Consider the following 15,529-nt stretch of genomic DNA (forward strand, 5'->3'; position numbering starts at 1 on the left):
GTTGACTTGACAGAAAGGTGCCAAAACAGATTTTTAATTCATAAGGCTTCTACAGTAAATATAAGACTTTAAAAGTATAAGCCTAAATAAGGGAATTGTGTACAGTGTTTTCATTTGTAAAGTGTTATGTCTATTTGATAGTGCTTATGTCCTTGACAAAATGTCTGCCACTACTAAACCAGTTTTTATCATTTGAATTTTTAAATACATGAGCTCATGGACACAGTCATCACAATTGCAGAAGCAGGCTTGCAGAAGCACCAGGAAAAATCCACTCAGCACATAATTTTAAGAATTAAAAAGCAAAAGTTCCACATAAATTGGGTTCTAAAGTTTGGACTTAGAAGTAAATATTAGACATTTGTAAAAATCCGAACTCCCTGTGTAGTAACAAAGAATTATGCATCTCATGAGACTCAGAACGATTTATGACCTGGAGACAGAGAAGAACAGTCCTTAGGGGAAAACCCATATTTTTTATACCTTGAGTGAATATTCTACTACTAATGAATACCTGGCAGTTTGGTTTTTTTTGTTGTATCTTTGTGTACATCTTCCTTTTCAGCACATTTTCCATTCTGGTTTTCAGGGAACTGTTTAGAATGGTAGAGGTGAGGCAGCAGTGCAGAGAGAGGAGATGTCAGCAGTGAGAAAGCTGTCCCTGTCAGAAGGGATGGGTGTACATGACACTGGGAGAGTAGATGGAGCCATAGCTGCAAGAAACAACAGCTCAGTGAGCAGCATCTCAGCTGAGCCCCAGGTGAGTTCAATAGCTCCAGTAGCTGTGGATTTCTTCCAGTTTTCCTGTTTCCCCTCTTGGGGAATTCCTGTGCTGGATCACAAAGCAGAGCCCAGGGAAGCTTGAACTTCATAGCTATTACACAGCTCGAATGGAAAAGGAAACCCCCATCCAGTATAGCTTAGATATGTGTTGGTTGTGGCACTTTGCACGGAGGGAGGAGATTCCTATTTAAAGCACTTAGGCCAACAAAGGAATTAAACTGCTCCCCACTTTCTGACCATTAGGCTAATTCATAAAGATGGGAAACTTTGAAATGCAGCTACGGGAAATTGTGTTTTGCAGAAAGTACAGGCCTCTCATGTTTTATGCCTTCTATTATGAAGAGGAATTTAAGCCCCTCAGTTCAGGGATCTGGCTACAGGAGTACTTTTCCTTTTTATATGGTGAAACATCCATGGGAGATAAGTGCATGGACAACTGGAGTAAAATCATGGAGGATCATTTACATTAACGAAGTCCATTTCGGAGCTCGGAAAAGAGAAAGTTTAGCTTTTTAGGTAGTTAGAAACATCTCTACATTTTTCCAGATTAAAAAAAAAAAAAAGGCAAACATTTTCTTTACAAGATGCTTTCCCATCTCCCACTGTTGCATAACTTCTACAGCAGAAGACTCCTTTTTCTGTTGCATTAGCCTGTAATTCGGAGGTCCTGGAAATCCTCTACATCTTCCATACAAGAGCTATACTGAAATTACTGATCAAAGCTAGAAGCAGCCTGTAGGCTGCCCAGAGTTGTAGCTCATGCTACACCAAAACCCAACCCCAAATTCTCAGCTGTACCACGTAACCTCACTTTTGGATCAGGACTAGGATGGATTGGGTGCACACTACTGCAGTTCTGCGGGAGCTTTGCCCCTCACTGAACATGAGCACAAAACTTGGTCTGTACTGAGTCATTTGTAGGCACCAGGGCTCGCTCGAGCATCCTCGACCCCCGCCTCCCGCCGTGCCGGGGGATTCCCGGGAGCTCTGCAAGTAGGTGGGAAGGCACCAGCACCTCCTCCTCCTCCGCAATCCCGGGCTGCGGGGCGCACCCTGCCCTGCCTCTTGGGTGGGTTTTCGGTTGGGTTTTGTGCTTGGCTTTTTGCTCCCTTTTCTCAGAACAGCCGGAAAAGGGAAGCGTTGGGCGGTGCGTGTCTCTCTCGCCTCCCCTTCCGCCGCCTGCTCCGCCCCGGGTGCTGCGGAGCGGGGCCGCCGCGCAGGTGAGACCCCGCAGTGTCCCTGTGCCCCCGGGGCTGCCTTCCTAACAAAGCCGGTTTCATCTCCTGGGCTCGCTTCAGAGCTTAGCCTTTAGGCAGGCCTTGCTCGTGGAAAAGCCCGCCACGGCAAAATGCTTTGCTTTGTTTTTTTCCTCCCCTGAAAAAGGTTAAGAGGTGCTGATCCTCACCCCAATTTTCTCTTCCAGTTTTCGGCATGGCAGTGGACTGGCTCGGCTTTGGCTACGCCGCCCTGGTGGCATCAGGAGGGCTCATTGGCTACGCAAAAGCAGGTAGGGCGCCGAAAGGTGCTTCTATCCCTCCCCCTTTCCTCCCACCTGCTTCTCCCTCTCCCCAGTAATTTGGTGGGAGCTGGGCAGCTTTTTACGAAAGCCTCCTATCTCGAAGTTGACCCAGATGTAAATGTTATCGGTTTGTGCCATGTGCTAGTAACTTGCTGCTGTTGGGGTGTGGTGGATTTTGAGTTGAGCTGGTGCTTTGGGTTGATAAGGCTATAATCTGCTTTCTGGTGGATGCTGATATCTGCACTGTGCTCTTTAGATGAACTGTCATAAGTTTGCTTCAGAAAGGCTTTTTCCCTGCTGTTAAAAATACAAGCATTCTGTAAGTGTTCTGTATCTACAAATGACATAAATCACCCTTTTTCCCCCTTAAGAGATTTATTCCCATTTTAATCTTCGATGATAACAGTATACTGCAAGCTGCAGAGGGCTTGCAGAACTATCTTTTCTCCAAGTAGAGCTAAACAGTGCAAATCAGTCCTTAAACTTGTTCCTCTTCTGGGCTCTGCATCATAAGCTTACCCTCTGACCTACTGCTTTCATTTCCTGGCCTTTTTCTGAGTTAGCCCTCCTCCAGACAGAACTGGGGATTCATTCCTGCTGCAACACTCTCTCTTCCAGCTTTGAAAATCCCTAAGCCGTCTTAGTTTTTATGATAGGAAGAGGCACTGCTGAAGTCAGTAAGATTCTTACCAGTGCATTTGACTACATAGATGCTAGTGCCTATTCCAGTTTGTTTTCCATTGGCTTGATTTATCCTTTGGGTTGTGAGTGGAGTTTAGGACAGAAGGGACAATACTGAGGACTTAAGTAACTAATTGCATCTGTATTTTTCCGAGGCCATTATGAAAGGATAGGTGTCTTTCAAGCCTCTGGAACCTGATTGGGTGGATGTGGTTATGCTCAGGCGAGGGAATCCAGGTCACAGGATTTTTGAATGGGGAACCATTTGAATGAGAAACTCATATGGTGACTGCTAGAGAGAAAAAAAAAACCATACAAAGGAGCTATTGTATCCTTACTAATTTCTTGGAGAAACCAAAAGAAAATGGAACTTTCATGCCTAGAGCTAAGTGGTGATCTGTTCTTTTACAACCAGGTCTATTTACCCACACAGACAGGGGGCAGTAGTAGGTGCATTTGGAAGAATATGAGAACATGGCAATCAAAGAGTGAGTGAGTGAATGATTTATTGATTGATTGATAAATTTTTCTGTCTTCATTTAGCAAGTTCTCTGGGTCCCTGTGTTTTGAGACATAGGAATTTCTTGAGCTGGAGGTAATGTGTTCTAGGAAGTGTATGTGTCATAGCTCCTTAAACAGTGCCTTGAGGTAAAATTCAAGGGATATGATAGATGTTTCTTGCTTCACAGGCTTGTGGAAAGCATTGTAGCTCCCGCAAATTTGGTAACCCATACTCTGTGTAAAGCAGCCACCTACTAGAGAGTGCATCTTTTCCTTGCACATGTACAAGTATATCAGGTGCTTTCTATCATTTTTGTCCCTTCTTTTTATACCAGAAGCAGGATATAAAGCAATACTACAGCAACCTTGTTGATGACTAAAGAATGATTACTTTCTGGAAGCAATATGCAGTCCTCCTGTAACATTGAGAGGAGATCTTTATCAGATTAGCTTTTCAATCTCAAGTCTTTGAAAGGTGACCTCAGAATGGAATATGTAAAGAACCAGCTTCAGTACCATTAGCCTTATAGAAGGCTTTCACCACTCACAGTGATCATGCCACTTCATTACTTGGTATATTCTATAAATCACCAATTTAGAGGTGGTATTCTTTATTTTCTGGTAGTTTGAGATTATCATTTATACTGAGGACTTGATTCAAAGTTTAGATGGGTCCAGGGAACCTTCTTCCAAAGTCTGTAGTTACCTTTGGATCAAATCTCAGCTGTACTTAGGAGATATGACCTCTTGTTCAACTCTGCCCTGTTCCTTGGCAACTCTTTGAATGCCTTCCTGCCCAATTCCACCCACATGTCCTTTTTTTCTGATCTTAAATCCTTACAATTTAATCCATCTACTTTACTGCCCCTCAAGAAATTTTCATAAGACTGTTTTGAAACAGCATGCTTCAGTTTGTGCAAGGAAAACACCAATTATTTTGTATTTCTCACTATTCTTTCAATCATAAGTGTATTAATGTCTTTGCTGTTAGAGAACTAAATACTAATGCAGTATGTATCTTATGCAAGAGTAATTGGATTGTTTCTTGGTGCTGATCAGCATGGTCTCAATATCTTACAAAAACCCTTCTCTAATCTTCTTTATAACGATGAATGATGAATGCCCATTTTTTTTTTTTTTATTATTGTTGGTGTTTTACGAAAAGAAGCTGCTCACCAAGTTAATTTTAAAGTTTCTAATAAATGCATTATCTTCTACTTATTCAGGTAGTGTTCCATCACTAGCTGCTGGTCTTTTCTTTGGGAGTTTGGCTGGACTGGGTGCTTATCAGGTCTCACAGAATCCAAATAACGTTTGGGTTTCTCTGAGTAAGTAATTTAAAATTTTTTTTAGAAAAGATTATATTTAGCCTATATATTTTGAATGAGTACCTAAAAGTCTTTGCAGAAGAGTTAAACAGGGATAGTGTTACAAATCTAATTTCAGTTCTGTCTAAACTTTGCTGAACTGGTGGCTGCCAGCATGCATCTGTCTCATACTGATGTGTATGAAGGATCATAGTGCAAGGGAAGTGCTAATAAGTGGATTTCTGACCCCTGTGTACCCTCTTTTTGGCTGGATCCTCCTACCTTGAGCATCCTGCAGGAGGCTGGAAAATTCTGGGAAGTGAGATTCCCCTTCAGACTGACCATACCCCTAGCAGACTATTTTATTATCAAAGAAAATGGCAGAGACTGTGACTGGCTTATTTTTATATATGACAAATATGTGGAATTACAAAGGTGTTGATGCCTGGGGAGGTTTGAGAGAGAAGCAAGCTTCAGTAATGCTGTTTCTTCCTTCTCAGAATTGGAGCTTCCCTTCCCCCTGATTTGAGAAGGTAACTGTGGAGAGTTACTGCTTGGTCAGTATTTAAAGAGCCACCACTGACTATAGCATTTTTTACTGAAGCAGTGACATAGCATCTTTGACATGTGAAAATCAGAAGTGAAAGGGGAAGGCCCAGCATTTCCTCCACTTCAGCTTTGTTTACAGGCAGTCCACTTCCACACCTACTGGACAGGCCAAAAGCTGTGTGTGGTCAAGCCTTAATAACTGGAATACTCTGCAAATACAGTGAGCCTAAGAAGTGTGAGGTCAAATGTTTTCCCAAATAGGAGAGACAGATACATTTCTGTAACTCAGTCGTGTATGGAGTCTTTTCGTCCTTCTCATGCTTTAAAGTTTTTGGAAAAGATGTGTTCTAGTGCTGTTTGAAACAAAATTCCATTGCGTATTAGACTACAGTCCCAGTCTCCTACATATCTCCTTACGTGGGATTAGAAGACATCAATTACAATATTTAGGCTGGTGTTAAGGAGGAAGGATGCCATGGTTAGGACTGAAGATGAACTGGATCCTGCAGGACCAGTCATCACATAGAAGCAACAGTAGAGGATAAAAGAGTTGTTGGAACAACATGTTGTGTGTAGCTGTTACCACTGGGTAGCAGATGCATATTAAGGCTAAGGATTTCATCAGTGTATGTTTTCCTTACTTTTTTTTTAGCATTCAGTCTTTATTTGAGATACCATGTTCCAGGGACTGTCCTTTCTATTTTACTGAGTGAAACTACCTGGCTCCTATCTGTATGTCAAGTGGTCAGGGACAGTAGCTTTAACTCTGATGGTTGGCACACTTCGTTTTGAAGTCTTTTGAAAACATAAATTAGCTCATTCTTAGAACATTGCTACAAGTTAGACATGAAAATGCTCCCTCCCTTTTTTGAGAAGTGGGGGAATTATGTGGACAACTTTCATGATTTCCCTGTGTGGGGAAGGACTGAGTTCCAGAGCAGTGTATCATAAATTATTTCCAGTCTCAAAAAGAGCACATTTGGAAAAACAAATTTGAGGAGTATGTGCAGAAGCATGTGGAGTACACTGTCTGCTAGAGCTTGATGTAGAATACTTACTCTTTACAAACTAAGGCATTTTAAAATTTACACAATTTTATTGACTCTCTTAGTCCGTCAAGTGAAGTAACCCTGTTTCTCTTTTTACTTGATGCTGTTGCTTCTCTCTGTTCTGTTACTTTTGAATTCTGTTGTGTTTCTCCCATACACACATCTCTGCTGACTGAACTGTGCAATCTCTCCTTTAAGTTACCTCTGGAGCACTGACTGCCGTCATGGGAACAAGATTTTACAACTCCAGAAAATTCATGCCTGCAGGGCTAATTGCTGGTGTCAGGTACAATACAGTATACTTTTTTTTAACCTCATGTGTGTGATTTCTTATTTGCTTAATTAAGCTGAGACAGAGTGAACCATATTTTGTGTATCATTTTTCTTCCAGTGCACCCCTTACGTGAAATATTTGAAAATGAATTGACAAATTGTTGTTATTATTGTTTAATTATATTATTTTTCCCCTTTTACAGTTTGCTAATGGTTGGAAGATTAGCACTGAAGATGCTGGAAAAGCCCCAGGATAAGTAACTGTTAATTTTACATCTTAATATTTGGAAAACGAAACCTGATAATGAAGTTGCATGAATGAAGAAGTGAGAAGATGGAAAAATTTTCTGTATCAAGACTTTTTTTTCTCATTTTTATGTAAGGGGAACAGACAGTTTATATACAAGGTGCCATTTGTTCCAGTGATCAGATAGAGCTGTATGTGTATAGAGAGAAATGGGTCCTGGCTCTGATTTTTCCAGACATGTTTCAATGTATTTTAACGCTTCCATGTTTGTATATTCCAAAATATACTGCTGACATGTATGAAGCAGAGAGAACCTGTAATTAAGAAAATATCTACAAAGAGGCACCAGGAGTAAGTGGCTAAATACAATAGTGTATCTCAGACCTTTTATACTGAGTATTACAGCGTGCTTTACCCGTTGCATTCTGAATTGATATACCATGTCTTTATAATGTCAAACAGATCTTGCCTTTTTATTGTTAAATGATGCTAAAATGATGCTTTTCTATAAGTAAAATCTGTTACAAACCTTTATTCGGCATGGGTTTTTTGTATAATTTCTGTGTTTGGAGACAGGGGTACTTTTTTTCACCTTGTTTTCTCAGTGGAGGTGTTTGGAGTGGACTGTTAGTATCCAAGGGCTGTCTTTCAATGATATTTAAAAATCACTTTATACATGGAGGGACAGAAGATTAAATTAGGGGCCTTCATTAACACTGCATTAAAAAAGTTGGTTGAAAGGGACTTACCCCGTGGATGAATTAAGCGATTAATTAAGCTAATTGAACAGTTGAATGTGATCTAGACTGTATAACTGGAATAAAATACCCTAACACTATGTAATTCTGATCTTACAGGCTTATTTGACAATAGAATGTATCAGCATCTTATTTTTATCTCTTAGGAGAGTGGCTGTGCCTCTTCAAATCTGTCATTATTAGGAAACCCTGGAGTCAGGAGGGTTCCTTGTTCTGCTGGGATGCCTGAGGACTGAAGTGTGGAAGAGGCATCAGTGCCATCTGGTGCTTTTGTTGTCACTCCAACCTTGACTGCTTCTCCTGCACTGGCTCTTGCAGCTCTATTGGTGCAGGCACAGCTAACGTGGGCTTAGCACTGTGATGGAAGGGAGAGGCAAGAAATGTGTGAAAGAAAATCCTTTATCAGCTTATTCTTTAGTGATACATTATTATTGATAAATTAAGATTCTTACAGTGTGTACCTTTATTTTAAAGTGATATTTTATGTATTGACTATTTAAGATTTTACTTTGGGACCTTTATAGCACTGATGATATCAGAACCTTGTCAACTGCTTAACATGATCATGGCAAAGCAGGTTTAAATTAACTTCCATCTTAGACACTTTCCATTTTGTAGTGTTTACAGGAATTTGTAAAAATTGCCTCAAACTGCATAAAGCAAATACCAAACTACATAATTGCTCCATTTTGTTGGTCACTTCAACACCTGTATTTCCTTTTCTGAAAATGGCATTTAGTAGTATTGAGTCAAAGTGACTTTTCTACTGTTGTGGATCAATGGCCACCCATATGGTAGTAGACTGGAGGCTGCTGTAGTAGAAAGTAGTAATTACAAGCAGATCTTTAGATGTTGGGCCAGTCATGCTGTCTGTTACCAATTCTTTTAGCAAAAGTTATCAAATTAATTCCAGGTTTTTGAATATATTGCATATTGTAACCTATCTTGTTTCCAGGGACTTAATCTGTAAATAGCCTCATCTGTACAGGATGAATGTGCAGGGAGCAACATGTTAAAGCACATCTGAAATTCTAGTCTCAGTTAAATCATAGTCTCTTTTGGCCATACTTGAAGCAAAATCTAACAGAAGTTTTGTAATTACCTTTTTATATTTTTAAATCACCCTGTGTCATTGAATAGAAAATCCCATCACTGATACAGAATTTTCTAGAGCCGTTCAAGAATTAAAGACATGAACATCCTTTCTCCAGATTGTTCCTGCTTTTAGTTTGATTGTTAGCTAATTCTAAAAGATTTCTTTCTGGGGGTTTTTTCCACTGTGAGTGGTCTCTATGTAAACTGAGATAATTACTTTTGCATTAAATCCACTGTGGCTATGCCATGACTTGAGTGGAACTTCATGTTATGAGTCAGCTTGTACATGGATTTTGGAAAGAGTGATTTAGTTATTTTTGGGAAATGAACTGCTAAAATAACTCGTAAAGTAAGGCTGTTCTGTTCAAAACACACTCTGAAAATAAAAATATTAGTTTAATATTTCTTACAGTTTCAGCTGTCAGCACAAGCTGAAATGAATACTGAACAGGAAACTAGTTTTACTATACACATATTGAGTCACCAGGATTCAACAACTCAGAGTTTAATCATGCATCCAGAACATTACAGAATTGAGAGAAGAAAAGAATTTGAGTTGTCAAATCCTCGTTTCATAGAGTGAAGGCCCAGGTCCTCCATTCCACATCTACTTGCCTGAAAGAAGCTGGGTGGCAAGAGGAGATGTCAGGTATTTTACCTCTCTGTTGAGTGGCTTGCTCAGGACCAGAGGAGGGAATTTCCTATTCACTTTGGTAGGTAGATGATCTCTTGAAAGTAGGAGTTTGCCCTAAATTTTTTAAGGGGGGCGTTTAAGCCTATTTTTGTAATAGCAGTTGCTGACCTTAAGTCCTGGAAAGTGAGAGATGTTGGGCTCCCTTCAGTTCCTGCTATGGATGGGTTCAAGTTCCCTGAGGCTCCTTGCCTCAGGCCGTGGGATATCCTGCAGGGAGAATTTTGCCAGGGGAAGACACACCACAGCTGAGAAGAGATTGCAAAGTTCCTGGGATCTGTGGGAAAAGGATCAACTATTTTTAAAGTCTTCTTTAAAAGCTAAATAGTAACTGGCAAAAATGCAGAAACATTCTGAAGCTGTGCAATGGAACCCAGATTCCTCTCTGCCCAGCGTGGAAAATCCATGGGACCACCTAGATTTTACCTATGTGTTTACTTCAGGCTAACTCTAGGATCTCCAATTATGGATCTTACCTGTGGTGCCTCAATTGCTGATACTAAGGCAGCATCACGTACATACAGGTTTGGAATGTTATAGAACACCTAATTAGTGAAAATGTGAGCAAATATTTTGGGGGGAGAGTAAAAATATTGGACAGTTGAGTGCATCCATGATGGCTTAGTCTTTACAGGTACAACACTCAGACCTCTAGTACAGCAATAATATACTTAGGCTCAATTGCACCATTGTGTTGAGGTTACTCACACATTGATAGATGTCAAACTCTAAGCTGTTCTTCCAATTAATGTGACATTTGCAGGTAGCAAAAATCTCTTTGATTTACTGCAAATGTGTGGTATAGAATAAGAATTCTGGTAATGTTACACTAGCAGTACAGGTAACTGTCTTTCACAAACCAGCAAAGGAGAATGAGAGGAGGATGAAAGATGTTCCAAGTGGAATGGTTTAAAAGGGAAGTAGTCATGTGCTGTCCTACTTTATCCCTTGTTCTAAGAATATGGTACAAGGCTGTTTTAATGCAAAGCGAGTCCCCTAACTCTTGTTCTGCTGCAGGCTTTGAAAGTGCAATTTGCCATGTCCCAGTTCTGTCAGTCATTGTGCTGGGAGCTGTTGGCACTCTTGTCATCACCAGCTGAGGGTCAGTCTGTGCTGAAACTAATATGGCCTGAAGTATTACACAATTATCCTTTTGTGGTGTTAAAATTGCTGGCTTCTTGGCATTACAGTCATGCTTTCTGACTGCACAGCTTAATCACCTGGAAAAATGGGAGGGGAAAAAAATGCCAGGAGAACCTCCAGGCAGTTATGACAGGAGGAGGAAAGTCTTTGTTTCTCCAGAATCCCTACAAGTAAAAATGGAAAAATGTTGTGTCAGTAATAGCACAGAGGCATCTGCCCTCATCTTCCCTCCTGCTTCCTTGAAATTCCATGATGGAACAGATCAAAGTGCTGATGCTTTTATGCAATATTCCCAGCTCAGTCCAGTGCACAAGTGACTTTGGGTGTTCCCTTTAGTCTTTTTGTGCTTCTCTTCTGAACTGTGAAATGGAGATAATGTTTTCTGTATCCCTTCCCTGTCTGTCTTTTACATTGCTGTCTTACACAGTGTATGGCTTAAAATGTTCCCTGCCCCAGGAGCAAGAATTGGTAGCTGGAATTGATACTGTTTTATTGCTGGTAGTTCATACAGTGTTTTGAAACTCCTTGAGAAAAACCCTAATGAGAAAAAAATATGGTACAACAAAAGTCTATTCCCCTTATTTCATGAGATGTTAGCATTTGCTAATATATTGCTAATGTATTTTGAGATCCTGTCCTGCAAGCACAGTAACTAAGTGGGATTGAGCTTTAGTACTAATACGTAGAATCCCAGAATATTCTCAATTGGGGGGGACCCATAGGATCATTGGGTACAACTCCTGACGCCACGCAGAACAACCTAGAAATGGAACTATGTATCTAAGATCACTGTACAAGTGCTTATTGAACAGCAACAAGTTTGGGACCATCACTGCTTCCCTCAGATCTTGTTCCACTGCTTGGTCACCCCCTCCGTGAAGAACAATCCCTCACTCCTCCCCTCTTCTCCCCTCCCCTGCCCTCCCCTTCCCTCCCTTCCCTCCATTTTTCGTCTATTTTTTTAATCTCTTATCTTTTCATCTCCTTTCCTTTTCATTTTTACTTTTTTCCTTATTTCTCTTTTTTTTTGTTCTCTTTTATCTTTTCCCTTTTTTTTCTTTCCCCCCTTGTTTCCCTTCTTTTCCTTTTTATTTTTTTCCTTCTTCTTTTTTTACCCTTTTTTCCCTTCTTTTTTTTACCCTTTTTTCCCCCCTTTCTGTAATTTTTCCCTTTTCTCCTTGGTGTTTGTTTCGGTTTTTCTTTTTCCTGGTTTTCTCCTTCCATTTTTTCCCCTTGTTTGTTTGTTAGTCGGTGGCTGCCTGTGCTGGGAATGCAGGGGCTTTGGAAGGCTTTCCAGCGCGCCGAGCCGGGAGAGGGCGGCAGCGCGGCTCCGATGCGGCCGCTGTCAGCCGGGGGAGAAGGACACCCCACCCACCCCGAGACTTGGAGACAAGGATAAACAACAATCAACTTGTTTCCAAGTTAGGGTTTGCCCACTTGTCGCTATCTGACCTGGAACTCCAAATGCTGGAACACAAATGCTTGGCTCTCTCAGCTGAATAGGTCTTTAGCTTCTTTATTACCTTTGCGCTGGCCTGAGGAATGAAAGGAAATGATCCTGGGGCAAAAGGCTTTTCTCACCAAGCATACTATGCAATCCAATGGTGCTGCTAAGGAGCTAATAATGATCGCGCGAAAAATGAAAATAACCCTTTTGCCACTCTTCTTACACCCCCTGAAGGAAAGCTTTTCTGTATTGGAAGGTCATCCCAGTCTTTCTCACCTATTTACAGCAAAAAAGAAAATCTGCAAGTTCTCAGCCTGACTCACAAGCAGAGGGGATTTAGCAGGACAGGCCTCCTCTAAACGCTTTTAGAAAAAACATAAACATTATCGTTTTGTAAGATGTTGGAATAATTATATATATAATGAGGGAGAGGGCATTGGCTAAGTTTCTTTGGATACATGCTCTTTCAGCAGTGTTATAACCACAGAAAATGATTGGGATCACATTATGTGCTGTTACCTGAAGGCATCCCACCAGTAGGAGAATTAATGGATGCGCTGAAATTCCTTCTGACCTCTCTGTTCCTCAATAAACCTGCACGCAACTTCTCTGGGGATGGGCCAAGTATTGCCCCATTAGTATGCAGCACCACAGTCAGCAGGGCGGAAAAATACACACCAGGAGGAGAGAAAATAGATGAAAAGCAGTAGGAACAAAGTAAACGCTTTTAAATTCTGGACAGAAATTTCCCTTCACTGAGATTCCTGCAGGTCTGTGGTGTCACGACAAGACATAAAATATTCTGAGGTGAGAGGAGGGTTGGTCCTCTTACTCAGATTCTGCTTCTGTTAAAAAATGAAGCCTAGACTGGGAGGCAGGGAAAATTTATTATGATGGGGGTAGTAGCCCAAAAATCATGACAATGGACACAGAATGGCAATCCTAAAATCTTCTGAAAGTATTCTAATCCGTAAAGCTGTTGTGAAAATGATCAGTCTGGTTCTCTGTGTGGTTACATATCCCTGGTGTTTAGCAGTGTGCTAGATGTTTCACTCTGCATTGTTTGTCCTATATCCAGCAATATCTTCAGTTCCCAGACGCTACCTCACCTGGCAACCCTGCAGCATTTACATCAGTTTAGGGCCTGTCGCCAGATTTTCTCCTTCATGTGCCACTACTGTCTCATCCCTGCCAAAAAATAAGGACACTGTGTTTAACCTACGCCTATAAATATCATCTATATGAATTTATTTTTATATAAATCCATTTATTTATGTAAAGGACAGTAGGTTGTTTAGCAGTCAGTTTCTCAGGCAGCACAGAGAGTCCCTGATCAACACAGACCCAACTTCAGCTACATCCTCCTCATGGCCAGGTGTGCAATTAACACACACATTCATGCTTCTGCACAGCAACAGACAGTACCATGATTGCACAGGAGTTTTATTTCCACCTTTTTAAAGCATTTTGTTTGTTTATCTATGGTTTTGGTATTTATCAGTGGTAAGTACCACATAACAGTGATAAAAACCAAAAGACAAATAACATTTTCTTCTGTATATCCTCTTCCCATGCTGTCAAGCAAGCAAATATTTCCAATATTAAAAGGCATTGTGACTTTCTGAGACAGAGGTGGCAGCAGCCTGCAATTATTCCTGTTCCTCTTAGCTGTCAACCATTACACTACGCTTCTTTAGGGAATGTTGTGTTGCATGGAGGGAGAAAAGATCCACAGATTTTGTTACGACATATTTGATTTATAGAATATATCCCACGGGGTGCCCTCCAGGATCAGGACTTTCCTCTAGAGTATTCCCTTTCACCAAGGGTATCAACTGTATGGTGTCACCTACAGACACTCTGCTTGCTTTAGTCAGGGCTCTCCGTAACAATGCACCAAAAGACGTGCTAAAAGATGATGGTAAATGCATTCAAATGCTCCCTGATCAACTACAAACAGGGTGTGGCGCATATGCTAAAAACGCAGCAGCAGGAAAGAGTTAACTGTTTAAAAAAAACATGTTAAGTGAGACCTAATTACTGCTAATCTCAATTTTTTTCTCTCTCTTTTTTTTTTTGTTTTTTTTTTTGCGCCGGGAGCAGTAAGTGTACACAGGAGAAGAGGAGGTTTGGGGAAGGAAGGGTAAGAGGGGTCAGCCTACTGTTAATTGCATCTTGTTTAGCTGGGTCACTGCAGTTGATCTCATTCAAATCTGTGTTGGGCTGACCCTGGCTGGATGTCAGATGCCCACTGAAGCCACTCTTATCGCTCCCTTCTCAGCTGCACAGGGGAGAGAAAATGAGACGAAAGGGTTTAAGGATAGATCACTCACCAATTACCGTCATGAGCAGAACAGATTCAACACAGGGAAAATTAATTTGATTTATTACCAATCAAATCAGAGTAGAACAGTGAGAAGTGAAATTAAATCCTAAAAACACCTTTCAACTTCACTCCTGATTTTTTCCACCTCCTCCCTGCAGTGGCCCTGGCTGATGTGGAATGGGGTTTGAGGTCAGTTCATCACACATTGCCTCTACTGCTCCCTCCTCCTCAGGAAGAGGACTCCTCACACTCATTCCCTGCTCCAGCCTGGGGTCTCTCCCACAGGAGATGGACCTCTATGAACTTCTGCAAGGTGAGTCCTTCCCAGGGACTGCAGTTCTTCATGAACCCTAATTTCTTCCCCCGTTCCTGCTACCCCTCCCTTAACTTATTGTTGTCCTTGTTTATGTAGATGGGCCTCTTTCCCAAAGAAGCAGCAACCTGATAGCTTGCAGAAAACTCTCATGCTCTCCAAACAGTTATGTTTTCCTTATGTAGTTTCTTACATCGGTAGTTTGGTGACTTTGGCTGCCCAGACACATAACTAGGACTGCACATTTGTGTAAGGTTGTGCCCATCTGGAGTCCTGCCAAGTAAAAAGCCAGGTAAAGGACCCCCCCTCTCATGGAAATGTCAGCTTGCAGTCAAAAGCCTCGGTGTGAAGAAGGGCACCAAGTGATGGAGAGGAGGAGCTGCAGAGGCAAAGCTCAGTCCCCAAATGCAAGTCTCATGGGCCACCCATTGATTCCTGCACACTGGGACTGAAAACCCTCAATTGTGGGCAATTGCTACTCCAGAGAAAACGTCAGCCCTAAAACCTTCCCAGGGCAGCAGTAGATGGGGGCTGGCTGGATGGGTACCCCTGGCCACCTTTATCATGCAGCTTCCTGGGGTGCACCACTAGCCCTGCTGTCACCCCAGCCACCTCAGCCACCCCTGCTCAAGACAATGGATTTTTTCGGTCCCTGCTCAGAGCAAACGCTGTGGGTTTAGCCCCCCACAGGGAGGTGGTAGAGCTGACAGCAGCCTGTTCTTTCCAGGGTAATTGACTAAAATTAAATAAATGAATACAGATCAATTAGCATTACCATCTTCCTGAAGCCGGCTGTTGTGTGACCTGTCCATGGCTGGGATGCTCTCCACTTCCCTTGGGAAAATAG

The 15,529-nt window shown here is 41.6% G+C and overlaps 1 protein-coding gene across 1 annotated transcript; it reads left to right on the plus strand.

The window, feature by feature from the left end:
- Positions 1–1,895: 1,895 nt before the first annotated feature.
- Positions 1,896–7,443, plus strand: LOC121673475 (transmembrane protein 14C-like). Its single transcript, XM_042046795.1, has 5 exons — positions 1,896–2,003; positions 2,207–2,290; positions 4,711–4,812; positions 6,588–6,675; positions 6,866–7,443. The coding sequence occupies exons 2-5, from the start codon at positions 2,215–2,217 to the stop codon at positions 6,921–6,923; spliced, it is 324 nt and encodes a 107-aa protein (XP_041902729.1). The 5' UTR covers positions 1,896–2,003; positions 2,207–2,214; the 3' UTR covers positions 6,924–7,443.
- Positions 7,444–15,529: the final 8,086 nt, after the last annotated feature.

The sequence above is a fragment of the Corvus kubaryi genome, unplaced genomic scaffold (genome assembly GCF_017639235.1).
Source record: "Corvus kubaryi isolate FWS band 111438036 unplaced genomic scaffold, C.kubaryi_AGA036_p1.0 65453, whole genome shotgun sequence".
NCBI classification, from domain to species: Eukaryota; Metazoa; Chordata; class Aves; order Passeriformes; family Corvidae; genus Corvus; species Corvus kubaryi.

Bases quoted from the DNA above. Each gene is read 5' to 3' on its own strand.
- LOC121673475 (XM_042046795.1), top strand. From the start codon at position 2,215: ATGGCAGTGGACTGGCTCGGCTTTGGCTACGCCGCCCTGGTGGCATCA. The intron at 2,291-4,710 runs GTAGGGCGCCGA...CTACTTATTCAG, and splicing joins CATTGGCTACGCAAAAGCAG to GTAGTGTTCCATCACTAGCT. The intron at 6,676-6,865 runs GTACAATACAGT...CCCCTTTTACAG, and splicing joins GGGCTAATTGCTGGTGTCAG to TTTGCTAATGGTTGGAAGAT.